This window comes from Pristis pectinata, chromosome 2 (assembly GCF_009764475.1).
Source record: "Pristis pectinata isolate sPriPec2 chromosome 2, sPriPec2.1.pri, whole genome shotgun sequence".
Lineage (NCBI taxonomy): Eukaryota > Metazoa > Chordata > Chondrichthyes > Rhinopristiformes > Pristidae > Pristis > Pristis pectinata.
In genome coordinates this window covers 79,769,457-79,795,491 of record NC_067406.1, presented here as the reverse complement: position 1 = coordinate 79,795,491, position 26,035 = coordinate 79,769,457, and the positions used below count along the sequence as shown (strand labels likewise).

General features: G+C 40.4%; 1 protein-coding gene across 8 annotated transcripts in view; it reads right to left on the bottom strand.

The window, feature by feature from the left end:
* LOC127581957 (LIM domain-binding protein 2) overlaps positions 1-26,035 on the bottom strand; it is a 349,031-nt gene that overhangs the window by 217,713 nt on the left and 105,283 nt on the right. For 7 of the 8 annotated variants that reach the window (XM_052036802.1, XM_052036783.1, XM_052036793.1 and 4 more), the window contains exon 4: positions 371-446. In XM_052036802.1, coding sequence (XP_051892762.1) covers positions 371-446 — 76 coding nt within the window. Of the gene's footprint in view, positions 1-370; positions 770-26,035 lie in introns of those variants that run through there. The other variant, XM_052036822.1, reaches the window with a different exon arrangement.

The following is a 26,035-nucleotide window of genomic DNA, read 5'->3' as shown; positions in this document are numbered from 1 at the left end:
ACAGGTACTCTTCCAAAGCAAATCTAAATAAAATGTGGTTCAGCTTTTCCCTTTCATTAAAAATTAACCATTTGGAAACTGCCTCCCTAAATCAAGAACATTTTGCATTATGAAGATAAACCTTGGGGAAAAAAACAAATGCCTCATTTGATTAAATTCTGTGAAGAAGCGGCAGCTTTTATCAACTTGAACAATTAATTTGCATCCAGAGATAATGAGATGCCACATAATTTAATTACAAAAATAATCAGAGCCATGTGTTTCTGCATATAATGGAATACTTCAAGCAGCATAATGAGCCCCTTGCAAAATTATCCCAGAAACACATCTGAAGTATTATGTGCTATTTCAAAAAGGCTGAAGGACTTACCTCTGTGCGAGTCTGCAATCGTTTGTTCAGCTCATATATCCGATAGTCTGGCTGTACCACGTATGGCGTGTGTCTCCTATAAAATGGTCCAAAAGGAGAGGAATAGAAAGGGTCATGAGGTGTGCTGGACATCTTGGATGCTTGCAGAGAATCAAGCTACACACTGTAACATCAACATCCATACAGTGCACATGGGCTTCAGGCTACAGTGCAGGCAAGCTACCAGCAGAACACACTGGGAAATGCTCTGGGAGCCCTCTACTGCAAGAGAAAGACCGGATAGCTCTAGGCAGAAAAACTTGTTTTTAAAAAATCAGTTTGTGAAAGGGTCATTTCCTGTCCGCTCCAAAGACTGGCAAAAATATAATTCTTCAAGCTGACAGAGAGGTCTGAGGTTTGGTTTTAATTTTTCCCAGCAAGGACCCCTCAGGAGCCTGGCAGCAAGACTTGTTAGCATATAGGTGGTTGTACAGCTGCCTGACCTAAAATACCTTCTAAAAGGAATATTCCACACTGCAGTGCTGCATTTTCTAACACTAACACTTCCAGCAGCATGCTTCCTTCATTCACTTTTAAAGAGCATGCTTACCCTGTGGCTAAACCATACACCTAAACCGAAGTGTCAAACTCCTAAGGTTAAAATTACAAATAGAGAAGATGAGGAATTACAGAAATACAAATTTTTACAAGAATAAAATTAAGCAACTGCATCTTATTAGACAACTCTCAGAAGCTAAATGTTCTCTTTCCTTAAAAAACCTTGTATGTTGTTTTGCAAAAGCGAGCAAAAATGATTTCCTCCTCATAAATTTTCATCTTCATACAAGGAGGTTATACTCTGTTTGAAACAGGGAGCCTCCTGGGGGTCTGGAATAACATCCCAACACACTCAAGTATCATTATTTGACTGTTAGACAAAGTAATCTAACAGTTAAAATCTTAAGATTGAAGCATTTCTGATCTTCATTCATTGTTAACATGCTGATGTGTTGACATGCATTAACTCTTTGACTTCATTCACTTTAAATAGTCACTGCCAAGGGGAGCCTCCCTGAATGACCCCCGCCCCCTCCTCTTTTCCTGCTGAGAAGGTCACATGGCTGCATAGAGGCTTGACCCTCTGTTTACATCTGAGTGCACATACATCACAAAAAGAACAATGACATACCAAGTTTCTGCCTCCAATTACTTTTCAAAATCTGGTTACACCAGTCCAAATTATTGTGCTCTAACTGCAACTCAGATTGAACCGATGCACATATGAACTGAAATGACAGGTTTCAAAGGGTCTGTAAAGTAAAACAAATTATTTATGTGGATTTAATTATTCCTTAAGTGATAGAACATTACTAGTAGTGGGTATTAATTCAGTAGATACTACTTTATTCCAACAATGTAATTTAATCAGCATGCTTTGCTTCATCAAAACTTGCGTTGGTCTCTATGGGCTAATGTCTGTTCTGGAAATGGGTACTTGGACAACAAGTGATTTAATTTCAAGGTATGAAATATCAAAATAACAGAGCAGGAGACATTTCGCTCCTTTCCTTAGAATCTGCATGATGAAAATTAATTATTTCAACCCTTCCTTGTCTTTGTTGCTGATGCTAGAATTTTTTGGTTCATTTGATGAAAGGAAAGTTTCTGGATTTGTTGCATTTCTTCCTCGGCCTGTCAAACTTAAAAACGAAACAGAGCTGAATTAGTTTCAGAATTGCTCATACAAGAAAACTGACAATAAGCACTGCAACTACAGAAAGAACAACTTCTGTTTACATACCTTTAAAAGGAACAAAAACATCCCAAGGACTTTCAATGCAGCATTTTCAAACACAAATCTGATGCCAAGGCACAGAAGGAGGATAACCAAAAGCTTGCAATTACAAAAAAAGAGATTTTAAGGAACTGTAGAGAGGTAGAGTGGCAGAAAGGGAGGGAATTTCAGAGCTGGGGGGACCTTGGCAACTGAAGACACAACCGCCATTGATGGAGTCATTCCATCAGGATGAGAGTAAGAGGCCAGAAATAGACAAGGGTTACAGAGCTGGAGGACAGAGAGAGGCAGGGAAGGGCAGGACCAGGGAGGGACTGAAAAACAAGGACGAGAATTTTAATCTGAAGCATCCTTTAGCTGGGAGCCACTGGACTCACAACATCTGCACTCAAGTTCAGGGCTTACTTTGGCTTGAATGGCTTAATAGCAACAGATCCTGTAGTTATTTGAAAGATTCAGTCCAGTGCTAAATCCTAAACATCACAACTCACACCAAATTTCCTGAGTATCTAGTGCAGAAGATGAAATGCTGAAATACTGAAGTGACGTTATGCAGTTTGTCTTAGTGTAATTGAGAATAGAGAATTGTAGAAGGGACATTTGCTTCTTCTGTTAGCCAGTATCCACTTACTTCATAGCTGGCTTAATGTTGATCTGAGAGAAATAGATAAAACAATGCAAAAGGTGGGATAGTCTACCTATTGATAGAGTGGAGAGGACCAAGAAATCATGTATTTAATGTACCCAAACTTAGGAATTGGCTAGATCAGATATCCCAAATTTCTCACTATTACATAGTCTGAAAGAAGAGTGGATGACAGATTGGCATCAACCACATTCCAGACATTCTCTTTGTTGTCTCCACCCCTTCAACTCAAAATATGGTTGTTTTCCAAACTTTCCCAGCTCTAATAAAGGATCATTGATCCGAAGGATAAATTGAATCACTCTCCACAAACGCTACCCAACCTGTTGAATATTTCCAGTATTTTTGTTTCAAATGTGTATCTTTTTCAGTTTTTTTGCCTTTCAGTACTCGAGTCAATATGATCCCCAAGCCCGATTTCAGACAAGTGCCTGAGGAGTTAGAGAAGATGCAACAAACAAAGTGCCGGAGGAACCCAGCAGATCAGGCAACATCTGTGGAGGGAAACGGATAGTTGACGTTTTAGGCCAAGACCCTTCACCTGGACTGTCTGGGTGAGAATGTGGTCAAAGAGAAGGAGAGCAGCAGAAACCACAGAGGAGGAGCAGTGAGAGAGGGTCTCACAGAGCTCTCGTCAAAGGGAGGAGGAAAATTTCTTCAAAGCAGGCATCCCTTGAAGAGACTTTGCAAACACAAGACACTGCAGATGCTGGAATCTGGGGCAACAAACAAAATGCTAGAGGAACTCAGCGGATCAGGCAGCATCTGTGGAGGGAAGTAGACAGTCGATGTTCTAGGTCGAGACCCTTCATGTGGATGCTTACCAAATTTATCTTTGACCCCAATTTTACTTTTGCTCACCCTGATGATTCCTTGCCTGCTGGCCAGTGATACGAGTCCAGTCCTGATATTCCAGGACAGGGCTGATGGTTGCTGCCTGCTATGTTCTTATGACTGTGGTACTAATGAAAGTTAGGCTCAGACATGGGGAAGCAGCTGCTAAATGCAACAAGTGAAACATCAACTCATCCAGTTCAGCATGTATTAGCGAGGGTAGCAGAGAATCCACAGCCCTGCACTCCAGTGGTGGAGACAACATTCAACAGAGTACAAAGCAGCAATTCTTCTTCCTTCCCCTCCCACCGTAACACTAGCACTTATACTGGCAATTGCCCAGGTATCCCTGTAGATGTCCCAGCCTGACAGCACCTTTCCCACTCTCAGGCTGAGAAGCCTGATTGTTGAGCCAGCCTATGCCCTGTAAACCTGGTGCACGTACTGGATTCCCTCTCAAATGAATGGATGACATCAGCTCCCAGGAGAAAGGCAAGTAACTACATTTTTAAATCATTTATTCATATTGGTTTCAAAGTTTTCATTGAATTTTAGAGTGTGAGTACATTTTATATACATATATAACAATTTACTTTAAACACAAGTGGAACGTCACTGACAGAGTGTGAGCATCAAAGACATTGTAACAATCAGTAAAAATGGATGGCAAACCTGAGGGCAGGGCCTCACTGGCTGTCAAAGCCACTCTGAGTGCAATGGCTGCTTTTGGTGCCACGTCCCCTATCCTTGCCATGCTGGGGAAAGCTGCACTGGAGTCAACGCTGGGTGAGCAGCTTGATCTGGACCAAGGGGCCAGTGATTTCAGGGTAACTGCGTCTGCTCCAAAAGGTCTTTATGACGGCAAAGCACTCATACATTCTATGGAGAGCAGGGCTGCTCACCTTGACCCTATGCTGGTCTAAGAAAATCTGAAACCTGCTTAAGACCAACAGGTGAACTATCCTGCTCATCCAAGTGTGTGCTGGCAACAAGGGGCGGAGTTGTTTTCCTGTGTTGTCATCCTTCACTAGCACTGAGCAGTCCCAGACAGAAAAGACACACTCAGGTCTCTTCATTCTTCCCAAGCTTCATTTCCATTGGAACAACTCATCCCACCGCATTCCTTTCCTTACTATTCATCCCGATGGTTGATTACCCAAGTAGCAAGAAAACTCCCCTGGGACTTTGCCATAACCATGCTACAAGCTCGTGTAGCTGCTGTCTCACAGCTCCAGCAGCCCAGGTTCAATTCCGACCTCCGATGCTGTCTGTGTGGAGTTTGCATGATCCCCCTGTGACTGCACATGTTTCCGTCACGTACTCCAGTTTTGACCCATATCCCAAAGACAGGTTGGTTGGTCAGTTCATTGTAAATTGTCCTGAGTGGTAACATCTGGGGGGAGCTGATGGGAATGTGGGGAGAATAAAATAGGGTTAGCCTGGGAATAATGTAAATGGTCAGTGTACACTCGATGGGCCAAATGGCCTGTTTCTGTTATGTATGACTCAATGATTCTAAGATACGAGCCCAGACCATGCAAAGTGGTTCCACCTGCCCTTCACCTTTCCCTTAATGGTTCCCATTCTCACCCTCCCAGTTGTCTCCACTTCGCCCTCCCCTCCCCCAACCTGGCTCGATCTGCCCTTTTTTTGCCTGCCTTCATCTATCATCAACCTGCCTCTGTCTCCCAACCCCACCCCTCCGTCTCCCCTACCTGGCTCGATCTGTCCATCATTCTTCACCCCTCCTCAGTCCACCAATCGCCTCTGGCCCTGTCCCACCACCCCTCCTCTCCTCTTTATACTGGCTGTCCCCCTTCTCCACTCTTAGTCCTGATGCAGGGTTTTGAACTGAAACATCGACGATTCATTTCTCCTCACAGATGCTGTTCAACCCACTGAGTTCCCCCAGCAGATTGTTTGTGGCTCCTGGTTTCAGCATCTGCAGTCTCTTGTATACTGTGTAAGGCTTCCTCAACCAAAGCACGTCTCGCCACTGACATCACACGTCACAGTTTCCACAGTCGGTGCAGCTCTTCTTTTGGAAACTGCCTTTTTGTTTCACGCACTTGTAAGAAAAATTGGGGAATTGTAACAACACTTCTGGTGGCCAAACAAGGCCAGCAAAGTATAAAGTTCCTGTTGCACACACCACAGAAAAAACCCGACTCTGAATTATTTAGCTGTAAGCTTCTCTTGGAACTATCATTTAGACTTCACGTGGGCAATTCTATTTTTTTCAGCTTGCACCATCTCAGGGTTATGAAGAAAAATGACTAATTTATGGGCTATTTGGCACACTACTGGTGCCTGAAAATAAATTCTAGGCACATACTATAGCACAAGGATTGACATTGGCGTGAACAAGCATTTGGAAGATATATTTTACCATTCTTTTCCTTCTAGTTTTAAAGTGATTTTTTTTTTGGAACTGCAGTGAAATTTTAAACAGAATTTGCATGTATCAGACCACAAGATTAAAATCAACTAATATCTACTACAGGCATTCGTAACAATCACTGGAGATGTTGACTGAAAGCTTCCTCAGTCCTGTTGTGGGGTTTTAAAATCAAAACATACATTCTGACATATTTGAAGAATCTTTACAAAAATGCCAAAGATCACTAAACAGTGTATGAGTTCTTAAAATTTGATTAGAACAAAGGAGTAATGAAATATAGTCTTACAAAATGAGTTGTACCACAGTGAGATTGCAATGCAATACAGTTTAATACCACAAATCCACAAGCCAGTACTCCAACCAGAGCAGTTTTCTGATCCCCTGCCAACCTCATACACATATAGTACTGCATGTCTTCACCTCCAGCTGCTTACTTTTCCATTTTGCAATGTATTTGACCTGCTTATAAATGAAAACAAATTCTAAGTTTCCTTTTGGAGCCAAAAGACAAAGACATAACCCACTGCAAGTTCTATTATTCACTTTTCAGCAACCTTTGCAGTCAACAGTAAATGAATGACCCATTCTATGCATGGTTCTCTCTAGAAAATCCAACGGCTGCTGGTAGTCACTAAAGTTTTGCTCACCAGTTTTTCTTGATCTGCCAGAATGTCATAAGAATTGTGCAGCAATCTCTTTCTGGTTCATCACCGTTCATTACAAAGATAGCAAGTAGATGTGTGAAACTAATCACACAAATTTTGCAGTAGGAGTGTATTTAAAAATGTTTGGCATTTGCTAGACCTCCCTTTTGCCTTTTCAATTTCAGTAATATTTTGTTCCACACATTGCTGAAAGTGCAAGCTGCTAATGTTGCTGTGAAGGAAACTGGGACCTGACTGAAAACAGCAAGTGATAGTGATAGGAGATAGCAAGTATCTCCTTAACCAATCAGGTGAAGGATTGTCAAATTAACAATGCAAGGACTGGGAAGGAAAACAGAAATGAAGGAAGGAAAAGGAATTTACATTAACTAATAAAAAAGAAAAGACACTAATTAATAACTTTGAAATCTTTGTTGCATCGGAGACAGAAACCACACGCTTCTGAATTCACATTTCAATTCAAAGTTCAAGTCCCACACCATAGACTAGAGAAGAAAAATCTAAATGAGACATGGGAAACAGTAACAAAAACAGAAAATGTTGGAAACACTCAGCTGGTCAAGCAACATCTGTGGAAAGGGAAACAGAGTTCAGACTGAGGACCTGAAACATTAACATTTTTCCCCCCACAGATCCTGCCTGACCTGAACATTTCCAGAATTTTCTGTTTTTGTTTCAGATTTCCAACATCTGCAATTTTTTAATATTTTTACTGCAGTACAGTACTCTGATTTTAAGGGCTGATTCAATGTAGGAGATTGTTTTATTAAAACATATTTACTGGAATTATCACATTTTGTGGCACTGCAAGTTGTGAGACACAGCTACAGGAGATAACCAGGGTTAAAAAGAGCAAAATGTTAGAAGAGCTTGTGCACAAATATTCTGGAATTAGTGCTCCCTAGGGTTCAACAAAATCTTGGTATGTGGATGGGTGGTGGGCATTGTGTGAGGATGGAGTTCTGAATGTGTTGAAATTTATTAACAATAAAACTGGGAGATCATTGTGGAGATCACCACAAAAATTGAGTTCAGAGATGACCAAATACAAGAATAAAAATTTCAGTGTGAGTTGGGTGATGGTAATGAATGAGATTTTTGAGGGAGTTGGTAAAGGTTGAACTGGGATCAAAATCAGTGCAAGTATACGGAGGTGAATCATAGAGATGGGAAGAAATTCCACACTGGGCATGGAGACGTGAACAGAGAAAGCAAGTCGGAAATTACAGACTAGGCCAGAATATTAAACAGATTAATGCCCCAAGATATTTAAAAGGATCAAATTCAAAGTAGTGCATATGAGAAGGTAAAATATGCAATATGTGGTCTTTAAGAGCAAAGTTAAAATACTGTAAGATGAAAAGATGCCAAGCTTGTTAGTAGACTTCAACCTGAAAAATGATGTTTGAAGTTCAAGACCTCAGACTTGGCACAAAACTCACGATCTACTGGGCAACATGATCCCTGTCCTCCTATAGCATCTGAGACCTGGACTACCTACAGCAGGCATTGGAAAAAGATCAACAGCAATGTTTCTAAAAAAAAATCCTCCATCATCACTGGAAGTACAACCAAACCAACATCAGTCTCCTCTCCCAGGCCAACATCCCTAACGTTGTGGCCATAGTTACATTCAGTAGGCTTCATTGAACAGGCCACTCCGTTCAAATATCCGACGCCGATCTCCCAAATTAGACACTTCGAGGACCGTCACAGGTGGATAGAAAAAAATATACAGATGTGCTCAAAGTCCTCCCACTGACTCCTGGGAATCAACCCATGACCTCTCACAGTGGAGGAGGAACATTCAGATGGTGTTGGGAATTTTGAGGCCATGCATAGGGAGCTTCAAGAAGTGGTAGAAAGAATGGACTACCTCGCAAATGATCCAGCCATACTCCCCTTCAACTACCACCTACCCCATCTGTGGAAAATTCTGTGAATCCCACATTGGCCTGAAAACTCACAAGACTGGAGAGGAAGTTAGTCCCCCTCAATCCCAGAGGGCTGCCTAAGATGTAGATCATTCACTAAGCATGTCCAACCAATGCAGAATACCAATAAACAAAGCCAATATAAACTTGAACTCTACTTTAGCAATATTGTTCTTTCAGAAGTTCAAAGGAGGGGCAATTTCTACTTGACTAAGAGTAACAGAAGTCAAATTATTTCTGAGTAAATGTGCAAGTAAAACACATTTAGGTGTGTGGCTTCACTCAGAAACTGTCTCTGCCAGCATTGACCCAACAACCCCCCCCCCCCCCCCCCCCACACCCATTTACCATCCCACATCAATGTTACCTATCAGCTGCAGGAAATCATGCAACCTGAAATGCACAAATCTTGACATTTAGGTCTAGCCTCACCTGCAAGTAAGTGCAAGGATATAAATCTCACCATTGCAGGTAAGAAGCTTGATAAACAAGAGCTAAATACCACCTTGGCTAAGGAATAATGGGTTCAAAAAAGCATTTGGTTCCAAAAGAGCCTTAATATGGAACAGGTGTTCACATCTGCATTCCTGCTACGTCCCTTTTGACTGCTGCACCTCAACAAATGTGAAAAATCCAACAAGATTGAAGGAGCTGCTCTGTCAATGTCAAGTAGTAACAGCCAGTTTAGACCTCCACACCATAATTCCCAGCAATAGATCCAGAAGGGGAAACTAGCACTAACTGTATAATCAATAACAAAAATCATCAGCTACTCCTAAATACAGATGGTTTGACAGATGTACATATAAAATGGTGAACTTACATGACAGTCTACATGTCCGTCAATAGTTCAGTATTAAATCTGTCACAGAGGTTTTGTATGAATCTCGATCACCTCCAGCACAAGCACAAATGTCAAATAGATTATATATGTTTTAAAATCTGCAGTGAGAATCGATAAAGAAGCACATATAGGGGGAGAAGTCATGTCATAACACCACATATACGATGGAACACCAAAAAAATCTTGTCATTTTAGACAATGGCAGCCCTCGTTTTAAAAAAAAGTCTTCCCTTTTCTACTTAATTAACGACTAGCTCTCTAAAAAAAATCTGCCATTAGATGAGTGGCTAATTATGGAGAAACAGGCTTTCTCCCAATGCTTGATAATAAAGGAATTCAGAGCACATTACATATCAAAAACATTCATTAATCCAAAGAACATATGTCAACATGCAATATAAATCTCTGATAATTCATATCTGCAATAAAGAGAACTGGCAAAATTCAGGAAGGAAAGAGTGTAAGAAAACAAGTCATTAATGAGGCAAGCATGGCTGTTGTTTCATTACCATGTTAAACACACACGTGGCAATGTACTTTTTAATTCTACACTGCTGACACCACATTACAGTTTAAAATACACAATGTGCAACACAAACTCAATAATTAGTGGGTGGCCAGAAATCTCCATTTTTACACCAGACTTCACTTGTTCTACACAAGCAATTCAAGTCCAAGCTCACAGGCTTAGACTGAACCACACACAATTCTCAGCAGTTATTCCTTATAATTTTGTACAGTGTGAATGCTTAAACAAATAATTAAGCACAAAGGCATGATACTTCAGCATATACTGGAGCACAATAATCACTGCTGTCTTTGTCTGATAAAAGTAATTCTTTATTTTGCTGCTAGCTCTGGGAATAAGAGTGATATAACGGAGAATATTCCCACAAGATTTTCTCAAAGACAAGCAACTTCTTGCATTTTGCAATGCAGAACTACCTCAAGAGTGAGAAGAAGAAAGAGCATAAACAAGTTTTCAACGATAATAGGCTGTCCTTGTGGAATTTTCTTCACGAGTTTAATTAATTCAGTCCATACCAGTAAAGACAATGAAAAAAATCTTTTATTTTATTTTGAACCAGCAATACCTCAAGCTGTATCTAAATTCAATTTTAAATAAGCAACATGAAAGGCTTCAAAGTTAATCAATATTGTGATTATTATCCATGATTTATTTTAAGAGCCATTTATCAATATGCAATACATGCATTTGCTGACAACATGTAAAACAGACCAAACTTTGAATTAGAAAATTTCCAAAGCAGCATCAATAAAGGTGAAAAAAAATTCTAACCCTTGACTGGCTTAGAAATGGGTAGGTGGAGAAGATTAGAAAAGTAACTGAACTTCAATTATAAGCAACAACAATTTATGCACCAGACAGGGATGCAAGGAATGGGCAATAAATGTGGCCTTCACAGTGATGCCCACACCCCAAGAATGAATTTTTTTGAAAAACGGGGTTTCATTGACCAATATCTGCCCCTGGTTTCTAGCTTGGCGCTACAGGTCATTAACTAACTGCCAGCTGACAAGATAAATTGATGCCAAATCACTGCAGAGGTTAGAGCATCACATGTGCATTTGCATGAGTAATATCACTGCAGGAAAAATGTTGGTATAAGAGTAATACTGGTGTACGAGTAATACTAGTATAAAAATGTGTGGACTTTTTCACCCATCCCCTTTGAAATTCTTAGCATTCCCTTTTCATTATGCTATCCTACTTAACAGCAATGTTGCTTTTAATTATGCAGATGAGAGAACATCCAGCCCTGCATTTGCTATGGAGCTTTAGACAGTTATGTGAGGTGTTAATTGCTTTCACTCTCTATACAGTCCAGAATCCTTCAAATTTCAACGGAGCATCTTCCCCCCCCCCCCCCCCCCATAACATAAAGCAAATGGAGACACTTAATCAGATGTTAATCCAAGTTATTCAAATCTGTCTCAACGAGGATGAACAAGATACATTACATATACTAATGTAGTCTAATGGATGTTAATTGAAGTGACATATGTAAGCAGCAGTAAAGGATACAAAAAGACTCCCTGATGGATAAATTTATCTACTGAAGATCTAAGCCATACAGGCAGAGGATCCCCATTCCAATTCTCAAAGTATTTTGACTTTGTCGATCTCTGCCTTTGGCAGCAGGACACTCTAAAGGCCAAGTTGCCAGCGGGTGCTTATGATGCTATGTCCCCACACAAAGTACCTGCTGGTGAAGGATCAGGTGACAACCAGCACAAAAAAAAGGGTAAACTGATAAATGCAAAACTGTACTGCCATCTGTCATTGAAGTTGAATCACAGAAGATAATAAAGTGATGATGGGCCGGAATGACATCACTCAGCCTGCAGGTGGGATTTCCTGGCACAAGAATGCACTGGATCACCAGTGAATATTGACCAGAGAATCCTGCATGACTGAAGAAGAACCTGGAATTATGGAGGTACAGCACACTAATCCTACGTTAATACCATGTGTTATTCTCCCCACATTCTTATCAAGCCCCTCCAGATTCTACCACTGACCTACACACTAGGGGCAATTTACAGTGGCCAGTTCACCTACCAGCCCACATATCTTTGGTATGCAGGAAGAAACTGGAACCCCCAGGGGAAAACACAGGTGGTCGTAGGGAGAGCATGCAAACTCCACGCATACAGTACCCGAGGTCAAGATTGAACCCAGAACTCTGGTGCTGTGAGGCAGCAGCTCTACTAGTAGTGTTGGTATTTGCCTGATTTCCTCCTTCAATTTGGGAGAGAGAGAGAGGGGAATAGGGTGCGTTCCTTTGTAGCAATCCATCTGGCAAATTCTTTGTGCAGATGATCTGATGCTCTTGGTTATAAAACTAGAAATATATATATGCTGCTCCCATTTCCGTGTCTTTTCCTCACATGCCTTTGCATTTTCCTTTATGATTCAATTCTCATTTAAATGATATTATAGTCTCTGCATCAATAGTTACTTGTGGTCATACATTCCATGTTCTAACAGCTTTCAATTTGAAATAATGTGCAAATTGATAATGAGCTAGGTGCAGCGGGACAATAGCAGAAGACAAATGTGCGACAACAACACAACAGGTCTACAGTGGATACAATCTCACTGGCTCTCCACTCAGCTTTGGAGCACCTAGACAACAGCAAAACATACATCAGGCTGCTGGTTATCAATTACAGCTAGGCGTTCAACACCATCATCCCCTCAGTCCTAATCAACAAGCTTCAAAACCTGGGCCTCTGTACCTCCCTCTGCAACTGGATCCTCAACTTCCTTATCGGGAGATCACAGTCAGTGCATATCGGTAATAACATCTCCTCCTCGCTGACAATCCACACAGGCGCACCTCAAGGATGCGTGCTTAGCCCACTGCTCTACTCTGTCTACACTCATGATTTTTAAATGTTGCAGATTCTCCTCATCTGTTTATACCCACCCACCCCTCACTTTGTGTTATGTATTGCATTCCTTTCACATCACACCTCAGAATCACTTGGGCTACAGTACTGAACTCTTCACTCAACTTCCTCTTCAACTTACAGTGCAACTTCCCTCAAATTTTATGAAATATTACATTACCCTAGTCAGGTCTCCCATTGTTTAGCACTCATTTCAAAAACATGGCAGTGCCACTCATGATGTATGTGATGATAATTACCCCTACCAAACTAAGATGACAAGTTAACCTCGAGAAGCAGAGCTCATTTACGAGGTCAAGGAAATCTCATACCTGGGTCTGCCCATCCACACATGCAAAAAATCTTTCCAACAACAAGAGTGCAACAGATGGTTCCCAGAGGAAACCAACATTACAACAAAGGGCACTGATGTTTTATGCAAGTTGGTACACCTCCTCTTCAATTAACTCGCGATGTGCCACTCAATTTCAGTTTTACTGCCAAGTTTCCACTGCTGGGAAATCTGGACAGAAGGTGTTAATTTCAAATGTCTTGAAAGATACCTCATTTAAATATCACAGTCAGAGAGCCACCTATCCAGAAGGCTTCAGTCAGAAGCACTCACAACTGCCAAGCTTAAATCAAGCGAGAATCCTTCTTGGCCAGCTGAGATCAGGGATGAGATTTTTGCCAGAATAACACCTTCCAGCTCTCTCTTCTATCATAGTTGGAATGATGAGTGGTTTACAATACAACTCTCCAAGTATTTTGTTTCTTTTTTTCCCATTTTCCATTGATATTTCTCAGCCTATGCCATGTTGTACATCCAACCAGCCTCTGAAACAATATTTAGTTTATACCCCCTCAAGCCGTTCCATAATCCCTCAACTTGCTTTTATAGAAATACCTTTATCTTTCTCTATACCATCATGAAAAATTCATTTTTGTGCATAATTTTATTAAGATATTTTTTATTCTTGGTATACTCCTCGTGAACCTTCACCACACTATTTCCATAATTCTTTTTACTCTCTGTAATGGATTGTCCCAGACTGCACAATCAAAGTCTAAGTGGTGTTTTGAATAAATTTAATGTCACTTACTTCTGTATTCAATTTCCCTGTAAATAAAATCCACAGCTCCACTACTACCTTTTTCTACCTTGAAGGAGTTCCTCTCACTTACATTCACAGCATCTCCTGCTCCCCCCATGCCCTATTTCAATTCAAATTAATTGGGAATGACCAAAATTGACCAAAGTGTTCAGTCATCAGTGGTGCTATTTTACACTGTGGATTCTGTTTAATTCTGCCTTGCCGATGTGGTGTCGTGATTTTTTTGTCACCATTTGCTACTGAAAAGTTATTTGTTCTATATCCACTTTTCCTACAAAAATCAAGCTGCTGGAGAAACTTGGCGGTTCAGTCAGCATCTGTGGAGGCAAAGGGATAGCTGAGGTTTCGGGCCAAGACCCTGCAGTCCCGATGCATGGCCTCAAGCCAAATCATCGACTATCCCTTTGCCTCTATGGATGCTGCCTGACCCACTAGTTCCTCCAGCAGTTTCTTGTATAGGAAACACTGTTTCAGATGCTGGCTGCCTATTACTGCAGCTGTTCAAAGTCTAACTTGATACTAATAGGGAATTAAATATATTAAAAACAAGTCAGCAAGAGCTACTTGTAAACTCTCTCATTTTCTTCATGTTTTGTTTGGACATTCCAATTAAGGAACACCTTTCCTCATTTGCATAATGCTCAATAAACACCATGGGTTGTTACTTGCAGAACATGCTGGAAATTGCTGTTTTATTAGCGGGAAATAAGCTTTAGTAATGCCAGTGGTCACTGCTTATATTCTGCATAGCATATGTCACAGTCTGGACAAAATGGGTAAAAATATTCTGTCCAATAAAATGTTTCATTGTGTGTCTCAGTCACAAAAAAGGAGGGTATTAAAAATGGATTTCCCTAAAAGGCAGCAATAGGATAATGCATTTGACATCAGCATTGTTTCAAAAGGCATAGAGAATAATGTATGCTATGGAAATGACTGGAATACGAATCTAAATTTAGGATTAACATTCCTAAAACATTCTAATATCAAAAAATACACATTATTCAATCCCAAATTAGAAACATTCATACTACGTGGAATATTGCTTCGAGTAAAGCCATATGCTGACTTATGAATAATATCCATTTTACCAAATAACACTAGATAACTGCTGCATAGGATATGTTCTGCACGTCCTGGAAATAAAATTCTCCAAATGTATCCCAAATTTCCTAAATAATAAAATTATTATTAAAATTGTCCTAAATAATAAAATTAGCTGCTTGATATCCTCATCCTTCTGAAGTGATTGACTTCCGAGAACCCCAACCATAGTTCTTCATGCTAGTTCTGGAGAAAAAGTTTTCATTAATTTTAGTTGATATTCCTTAATCTTCATCTTCCAACGTCCATCCACCAAAGTCACAGGTCACTGCATGAGCTGACACATGGCCATATTTCACTTGCTGAATGGTGATAGAAAGATCAGCAATCGAAAGGGCACAGTGGACTCTCTCTTACTGCCCAGATGCTCCTTGATGCCAGACTCGGTCAACTGCCATCTTGGCATCAAGGACAATCACACTCATCCTACACCTGGAATCCAGCTCCCGGGTCTTGGTTTTGAGCAAGGCTGTGATAAGGTCTGAAGACAAGTGGCCCTGTTGAAACACAAACTGGGCACTGGTGAGTCAATGGCATTTGACAGCATTGTCAATGACACCTTCTATCACTTTGTGATATCGAGAATAAATTTCAGGGCAATAATTAGCCAGGCTGGATTTGTCCTGCTTTTTGTCAACAGGACATCCTCAGGCAATTTTCTATTTTGCCATGAAAATGTCAGTACTGTAGCTGTACTGATATAACATGAGGAGCACATGTCCAGCTCTACAGCCTCACTGATGTTGGAGCCCATAGGCATTTCCTGGCATCGCACTTCAGCATCGTTTTGTAGTCTTGCACTCTGCTTTGACTGATGATGGAAGGATCCGTTTCCTCTGATTCCAACTGCAGATCTTACATAGCTTTGTCTGTTTTTGAATTAGAAACTTAATATTTACCTCCCAGCAGCAAAGTCAAACTGTGTCTCTATCCACAATAGTTTTTGTTTGAAAATGATTTTAATATAACAGAATGGTAATTTTAGATGGAATTTCAACAATTTCAATAAAAGGTAGTTATTTCCTTCAATATAGAAAGCATTCAATGGAAACTGTCCATTTCTGTAACCTTATTTTTTTATTTCTCTTAACACCTGGATTAACCTTTTCTGTCAAATGATCTGGATTAAAATCACCTGCATTGTTAGAAAATATCAGCTTTCTCAACAGTGAGGTAGAAGCCAAGAAAGATATTTTAAAAAGTCACAATGAAGCATCTGCGTAGAACCCAGCAAAAAACCTGATTGGTTGTGAAAATTTTCAAACCTTAAAAAAATGCACAGCTGTTAATGGTGCTTTCAGGTCTTTGATTCTCTCCTCCTCAATTTATCTGTTCATGACAAAGATTCCACCAATAGGTGAAATTTCACTTCCATGTCTTCTTTTACCTAAACTTTTGGCTCCTTCATGGCATCAAAGCAGGAAGATACCCCCTTCCACAGATTAAAGGACTCCTCTCAGCCAACTTTCCCTTCCCTTAATACAAAACTGATAAAATCTCACTGCAGCTCTCCACAGCTGCCAAGGTTTAGAAGCAAATTGGTGCACAATAAGCTCTATATTACCACACTAAAGTTGACTCATTTATGGTTTGCACAGAACAAACAGAATCCAAATTTCAAAAAAACAAAATAAAAAATAGAATATCATGCAACAGTAAGCAGACTTTGATTTATTGTTGCAAAACAACATCACCTGCAAGTAGCACCATGGGAGGTCTAGTATAATAATACTCTTAGAGTTAATAGCACATTTATCCTCAATATGATGCCATGAGAGATTCATTAGCAATTGAATCTGTGACAACCACCTTAAGTTTCTTAAATGTTTTTGAAGAGGGCTTCTATTTTTTTTTGCTATTGCTGTTGCAAATAAATGGCCTGATTGTCTTAGCTTCTCAAAGCTCCTTAGTTCCTATCTCAGCTGGTGTAACTAGAGCAGGCCAGTTTACAGGCTATCATCATAATGATTTACATCGAGCTGGTTTTCTCACTCGCAGAACAGCAAACACTCCCAGCATGATCCTCTTATGCATTTGCAAATTTGGCAATGACTTGGGCCTCACAGACCACCAGTCCTGAGCAGTGTAAGCTGAGTATTAAAGCTCAAGTGTTAAAGCTGTATCAGTTCTGGCCCTGCCTCTGGACTGCAGATGTATTTACACTGGTCTGAATATTGTATGAATATTGAATGAACCCGAGGAAAGCATCTGGCCCAGATGGTGTCCCTGGCTGAGTGCTCAGATCTTGTGCTGATCAGCTGGCAGGTGTATTTGCAGACATATTTAACCTCTCCCTGCTTCAATCTCAGGTCCCCACCTGTTTTAAGAAGAGCACTATCATCCCGGTACTGATAAAAAACAAGGTTACATGCCTTAATGACTACCGACCAGTGGCTCTGACATCCATCATCATGAAGTGCTTCGAGAGGCTGGTCATGGCACACATCAACTCCAGCCTCCCAGACAACCTCGACCCACTGCAATTCGCCTACCGCTGTAACATATCTACAGTGGACGCCATCTCCCTGGACCTATACTCAGCTCTGGAGCATCTGGACAGTAAAGATACCTACATTAGACTATTGTTTATTGACTACAGCTCCGCCTTTTCAATACTATAATTCCAAACACACTCATCACCAAACTCCAAGACCTGGGACTCAACACCTCCCTCTGTAACTGGATCCTTGACTTTCTGACCAACAGACCACTGTAGTAGGCTGTATCTCAAATAATGATGAGCTGGAGTAAAGGAAGGAGATAGAGAGCTTAGTGACATGGTGTCATGAGAACAACCTTGCCCTCAATGTCAGCAAAACAAAAGAGCTGGTCATTGACTTCAGGAAAGGGGGCAGTGTACATGCACCTGTCTACATCAATGGTGCAGAGGTCAAGAGGGTTGAGAGCTTCAAGTTCCTAGGAGTGAACATCACCAAGAGCCTATCCTGCTCCAACCACGTAGATGCCAAAGCCAAGAAAGCTCACCAGCGCCTCTACTTCCTCAGGAGAGGCTAAAGAAATTCGGAATGTCCCCTTTGACACTCACAAACTTTTATCAATGCATCATAGAAAGCATCCTATCCAGATGCATCATGGCTTGGTATGACAACTGCTCTGCCCAGGACCACAAGAAACTGCAGAGAGTTGTGGACACAGCCCAGCACGTCACAGAAACCAGCCTCCCCTCCATGGACTCTGTCTTTACCTCTCGCCGCCTTGGTGAAGCAGCCAGCATAATCAAAGACCCCACCCACCCGGGTCATTTTCTCTTCTCTCCTCTCCCATCAGGCATAAGATACAGGAGCCTGAGGGCACATACCACCAGACTCAAGGACAGCTTCTATCCCACTGTGATAAGACTATTGAACGGTTCCCTTATACGATGAGATGGACTCCTGACCTCACAATCTACCTTGTTGTGACTTTGCACCTTATTGTCGACCTGCAATGCACTTCCCTGTAGCTGTGACACTTTACTCTGTACTCCGTTATTGTTTTTGCCCTGTACTACCTCAATGCACTCTGTACTAACTCAATGTATCTGCACTGTGTAATGAATTGATCTGTACAAACGGTATGAAAGACAAGTTTTTCACTGTACCTCACTACAAGTGACAATAATAAACCAATACCAGTATTGCAGTAGCATTGACAGCAAAACTAATAGCATTGACTGGTAACTTTGGAATTCATGTGAGTTTAGTGCAGATACCCTTTAGTTGATTTCAGTGATGTTAGTCTTCTTTCATTGTTTGCAACCTTCTCCACTAGATTCTCCACTCCAAATTCTCTGCTCAAAACAATTGTGGAGCTCATTCATTGAGTTTATTCCAACAGAATTCAGACTTGGGGACATTAGGTGAACTGAGGGAGATGGGATCTGCACAGAAAAGTAGGCTTAAAAAATGCACCATGGTCTTAGTAAATGGCAAAGCAGGTATAAAGGGCCAAATGGCCTCCATTTGCTTCTATTTCCTCTGTTCTGAATCAAGAGAATTTGTTAGAACTGACGTAAATTTCAGATATTTCATAAATTAATCTTGCTTTGAAAACCTTTTGGTTTGCCATGAGGCCTGAGATTTAATGATGTACTGAGGCATAACCATTGCTTTCAAATTCACTTGTGTATTGTAATATGTACACATAACTATCTCAAAACAATGAATTTTTCATTCATTGATAAGTTTATTTTAGAACATTTAAACTACTTGTTTAGTTATATGTGTTCTAAGCTTTATTTTGCCATGGTGCTTGCAATGATAATTATAAACTGTACATTTTTCACTCCTGGTCTGCCATCATGAAAATTCTTCAATGATATTAGCTGCACAATCAGCTTGATTTCAAAAGAGCAGCTGGATGTCAAGGATCCCATTCAACTGATGTTTGACAGAAGCAGACATCAGAAAAGATCAAGTTTTCGCCACAGAGTTCACTAGCTATGAGTGGGCTTCTTTCTTCAGGGTCAGTGATCAGTCCTCTTGCTTCACTGTGAATTATGGACCATAGTAACTTCTGTATTGGTGGAAAATGAAACAGCTTCTCACCAATGGTAAGGCTGCAATGTAAACATATCCACAGCACTCGATTTCTTTAAATGGTGAAGGGCAGGGCCACAAGCTCGAAAGAAAACACCTGAGGAAAAATATTATTTCAGTTTTCTTTTCTTTGCATCTCTTTCCACAACCATCACTTTAAGAGAGCTTACACTCTGTAACTTTATTCTAAAACTATTTCCCCCCATGACTGCATACAGCAGTTCCAAATGGAATAAATTCATGAGGTGCATCATATAGAATTAATTTAAATCAAAATTAAACTTCATTAATGTTTAAAGTGGTTTTGTATCTAGTTGATCTATTGCAGAATAGGCTAGAGGGGAAGGAAAGCCCTCTGTCACCTGATTTGAATTCCTTGAATAATGCCCATGGTTACTACAGATAATGGTATGTAGCAGACTTGAAATAACTGCTTCAATTAAGGATCTCCTGGTGGGAGTATCAGCCATACCCTGCTTTGTTTAAAAGCGGAGAGCACATGTGCTTCTTGTTAACTGAATGGTTTGTGTCCGATTACTGAATGCTAAAGAGCTGTAAGGGTGGATTTGTGCTTTTGTGTAATGACACATGACAGATGTTCTGGGTGTTTCTGGATGGATCCCCTGAAGCCTAGTCAGACTGTGTGTTACCTTTTAGAAGGGGCCAATCTAAATTTTATAAGAAATGACTTTAAATGTTCACTTTCTCCTCTCTAACACCATCACAACTGGGTAGGAATTTCTAATTCCACCTCTCTTCCCCACTGCCTCACCAACCAAAGTCGTACTTTCTGAGGATGAGACGCAAAGTGCAAACTAACAATTTTTATGGTTTGAACTCCAAGTTCAGCACAAGAGTCATTCTATAATCATGGGGTGTAAAAGTGAAATCAATAGAGATCACGCAAAATGCTGGAGAAACTCAGCGGGTCAGGCAGCATCCATGGAGGGAAATGGATAGTCAATGTTTCGGGTCGAGACCCTTCATCAGGATTGGAACGAAAGAGGGGAGATAGCCAGTATAAAAAGGTTGGGGGAAGGTGTCGCCACGGGCACTTACATGGGCTCCAGTTATGCCTGACTTTTCGTTGGACTGCTCCACATTCCAAACCTACATTGGTAATGCTCTCTAACTCTTTCTCCACTGCATTGACGACTGCATTGGGGCCGCTTCCTGCATCCGTGCAGAGCTCATCAATTTCATGAACTTCACTATCAACTTCCATCCTACCCTCAAATTCACCTGCTCCATCTCCAACACCTCTCTCCCCTTTCTTGATCTCTCTGTCTCCATCTCAGGAGACAGATCATCCACTGACATCTTCTACAAACCCACCGACTCCCACAGTTACCTCAACTACACCTCTTCCCACCTTGTCACTTGGAAGGATGCCATTCCCTTCTCTCAGTTCCTCCATCTCTGCCATATCTGTTCTTACGGTGAGGCTTTCCACTCCAGGACATCCAAGGTGTCTCCCCTGCCCCACTGCTATTGATGCAGTCCTCACCTACATCCCTTCTATTTTCCATATGCCTGCCTCACCCCATCCCTCCCCAAGACATAACAGGGATAGAGTTCCCCTTGTTCTCACCCACCACCCCACGCATCCAACATATCATTCTCCACAACTTAAATCTCCAAAGGGATCCCACCACCAGGCACATCTTCCCCTCCCCTCTCCACTTTCCGCAGGGATCGCTCTCTCCTTGACTCCCTTGTCCACTCGTCCCTCCCCACCAATCCCCTTCCAGGCACCTATGCCTGCAACTGTGCAAAGTGCTAGACCTGCCGCTACGCCTCCTCCCTCACCACCATTCAGGCCCTAAACATTCCTTCCAGGTGAGGCAGTCCTTCACATGTGAATCTGAGGACGTCATTTATTGCATCCGGTGCTCCCGATGCAGCCTCCTCTGCATCGGTGAGACTCAATGCAGATTGGGGGATCATTTCATCGAACACCTTCACTCCATACACCATACCAGCCAGGATCTCCCAGTGGCCAGCTATCTTAACATGTCTGACCATGGCCTCCTCTACTGCCAAGTGGAGGCCATATGCAGATTAGAGGAACAGCTCCTCATATTCTGCCTTGGTAGTCTCCAACTTGATGGCACGAACATCAATTTCTCTAACTTCCAGTAGCCACTCTCCTCTGTCCCTTTTTGTCCCTTATCTCACCGGCCCCATCACCCCATCTCTTTCCCCTCCCCTGCACTCTTGATCTGCCCATTACCCACACATTCCTCCCTCTGGTTCCCCCCTTCTTCCCTTTATTCCATGGTCCACTGTCCTGTCCTATCAGATTCTATCTTCTTCAGTCCTTTGTCACTTCTACCTATCACCTCTCAGTTTCTTACATCATTCCCACTCTCCCCCTCCCTCCCTTGCCTATCACCCCCCTCTCACCTGGATCCACCTATTGCCCACCAGCTCTTGCTCCATCCCTTCCCATAAGACCATAAGGAGCAGAATTAGGCCATTCTCCCACTCTTTTATACTGGCTTCTCCCCTCTTTCTTTCCAGTCCTGATGAAGGGTCTCGACCCAAACGTCAACTGTCCATTTCTCTCCACAGCTGCTGCCTGACCCGCTGAATTCCTCCAGCATTTTCTGTGTTGCTCCAGATTTCCAACATCTGCAGTCTCTCTTGGGTCTCAATAGAGATCAGAAAGGTTCACCACATTTGAATAAGTTGCATTGTTATTCAGTGCTCTCTATCAAATGCAAGCAGTGTTTTTGACTAAATTGTGAAGAAAACAACAATTATGGCTCAAATTCAGTCCCCAAAGTTTTGGACAATGGTCATTATAATATTTTGGTCCAGATTTAATGAGAAAATATAATTTATATGTTGTAACTTCAATGAAAACATCTATTTATAAAAATCTTATTTCTGAAATGCTGTCAAAAGTATATTAAAATAACAGAAAGTTTATTTGATCTTCATCAGAACTCCAATAAGGGATGAACAGAGACTAGCTTCTCATTATTTATATTGCACATACACTGAGTTAAATACTGTCTCATCTCCCTTCCCATGCTCAAGTGGTACTATTTAATTCATGTGTATATGCATGTCTCTTTAAGATTACAGATAGTTAATCATTTTTCATACTGATTCCATATTTCCATGGTATTTTCTCCAGCCTGTAAGGTCAAGCAATAATAAGTGGGCTGATTAAGAAATCTCCATCTTATTATTAAATTAATACTTAGAAATGAATTGTGGCTCATAAATTGATTTATCTTCACCCTTTACTGAAAACTTGTCATCGGGCTAATGATCTGTGCTCTTCTCATGCTGAACTACAACACCTCCTCCTTGAGAGGAAAAAATCATTTTGGCCTTTTTTTTTCAATTGAGCTCCACTAAATTGTTCACTTTTATCTCATCAATCCCCAGTTTAAAAGAATTAATCAGTAAAGAAGCAGAGTAATTAGAAATTGAAAAAAATAATTGAAAGAAATTACATAAGCACTCCTTAAAAATGGCAACTCACATGCTCAGAATTTAATGGTTAATCTCTCTCCTTATGGGATCCACATAGTACATTTGACCCTGGCTTCAGAAAACGGCATAAGATCAAGGCAATGCAGATAGAAAACATCTAACGCACAGCAAATGCCCGAGTAGCAGATGTTATAATGAACCATTACTTTTTATACCACATACTATTGTATAATCTGTAATTCATTGGAAATCAAAAATAGACCAATTTTGGTGCTAATCCAAGGCAACAATTCTTGGTATGGCATTTACCCATTACTTTAGTGCATTGATCCATTTAAAATTAAATGATTTAGAGTTTGTGCTGAAATTGCAAAGAAAGGAAATTTTTATGAAAATATCTTCAATTAGCAGCAACAAAAAATTCTTCTCGAAAATAACATGAAAGCAAATAAACTTGTCAAGAAATCAGCACATTGTTTTGGTAACATTCACAATTCATTCATTGTAAATATTCACAGACATATTGTTAGGGCAAACACCCTCCCATGTAATATATTATTGTATAAAAAATCTATTCAAAAAATGTTTAAGTTGAAGACATAAATCAAAAATTTTAATGCCTAACATTTTCAGGTTACTATTCGATTGTTCATTAAAAGAGAATACCATTTCTCTATTCTAAGCATGTCTATGCATCACACAAATCTGAACAGAAATGTCGACTTCTCTGCTTTCCAATGCAAATCACAGTGAATAGTGTTCATTGTCACTGTTAATGCCTTGTTAATATTTCTTACTCTTGCTTGTAATCTGCCACTGTCTGTATTAATTATAGTAATAGATTTTTTAAAAGGTGAAATCATAAAATGTAGTCGATATTTCATATATTTTAGATTTTTAAAAGAAACTGTGATTTTTATTGTAATGAATTAAAAGAAGTACAAGAAAAAGGCAAACTTTGGAGATTATTCAATATCCATGCTTTTATAACTCATGTGCAGTATATCTAAAATTTATCACAAATGTGATGAAGCTGATCCCTCAACCTTTCAACTTTCCCAATTCCACGCACATCCTTTACAAACTGGTGGTATGTTCCCAGGTTCCTGCATTTTATTTCTTGAATCAGGGAGGGGGAAAGTAAATATTGGATCCCCAGCACGAGACATGTGTGTGTAACAGCCCCCAGAAAGAGAGACCTCTGCACATTCTTTCGAAGGGTCTTTAACGGAAATGTTAACTCTGTTTCTCTTTCTACAAATGCTAATTGACCAACTGACTGTTACCAACAGTTTCTATTTTTATCTCTGCCCATTCAGCTTCATTGGAGTCACAGGACCAAATGCATGAAATTTGTATCTGTGGAAGTGAGTATGAGCAAAAATAGCCAATATCTCGAAAATATTTAGAGCTGGCAACAAAATCTTTTCTAGGTGAGTAAGAACAATACAAGTTCAAACTATCAAGTTTTTCCTCTTTCCAGTTTTGGTAACCATATCCCCAGGCAACATGGATTTTCAATCTACCTTGTCCGAAACTCATCCTCCTTTAGAGTATCTACAACAACTACCCAATCAAGTTACATTTTACATTAATTTCATCAGAGGGGGTTCAAAACAAGGTAGACCTGATCAAAGTTTTAAAAATACAACTTATTTAACAAAATAGATCGATATTTGACTCAGTTTTGAAATTAGGCTGAATGTCAGTTAAAACATAGCTTGTTACATCATTCAGTTCAGTCACGTCCTTTTACAATCAGGCAGGATAAGCAAAATCAATGTACGTCAGGAAATCAAACCAAACAAAGTGATATATAATTACAGTCAAATTGGTGCCAATTACCCCACCACATAACATTGAAACAATTTCATGTGACAAGTTCCCGAGTCAAGTCATTATAATTTTAAAGTTAAAATACTTTTCTTATTTCTACCATTTTTGAAAATACAATGCTAAAGATGTATTTCAAACAGCTTATGTTTTTCAAACAGCTGTTAATGGTCATTTTGAATACTTTTACCAACACTGTTTATGCTCATAGCAAAAACTTGCTTCAGAAAGCAAACCCATATCTACCACAAGTTGAAATTTATAATCTGTAAGGGAACATTTGCATTCATATAGTAGTTGTTACATCCTCAGGAAATTACAAAATCCTTTACAATTAATGAACAAAGCAGTGGAAAATAAACTTAGTAGAGATACCAGAAGGAACTTCTTTATACGAGCTGATAATTGTTTGGAAGAAGATGTCAGAGAAGATGTCTAGATATTCAATACCACAATGCATTTTTTCCTATTAGTGCATTGCAAATTGAATTGCTGGCCTCCATCCACGTGATATGCCAGTCAATACAGCAGATGTTTGTTATATTATTGCTGCAACATTGGATCTCACTATCTGCAGTAGAAATCAAAAGAGCCTTAAATGCAAGTGCAGGCTTTAAAGGGAGGATGATGATCTGGACAAGTTCTTATTGTCAGCGAATCCACCGCTGAAGCTAGTCTTGAAATTTTCACCCATGGGCCATCTAAAATCCTCTGTAGTTCAGTTAATATCCCTTGATTTTTCTATTTTCTCAATACCATGCACATTCTTTATGGACTGGTGACCTTTCTCCTTTGTGGAGTGGAGGCAACAGCTCTGATTGTTACCCTGGATGTTTATTTCCGCCATCACATTGCCCAATTATCCATAAGTAACACGGGGTGCCTGCTCCCAACTCTGGCCTGCTGTTCCTGGTTCAGACATTGTAATTTGGGCTCACTGTTTGAGGCAATAGTTCCCACTGAATTCTGCCACTCTGAAAGCTCCTGATGTGGCAGGAAATAGTAGTTGTACGTTTGCAATTCTTAAGCAATTAAACTAAGTCAACAATCTGAAAATCTGGAATTCGCAATGCTTAACAGGACTAACTGAGCACATATTGTGTGGGCAAG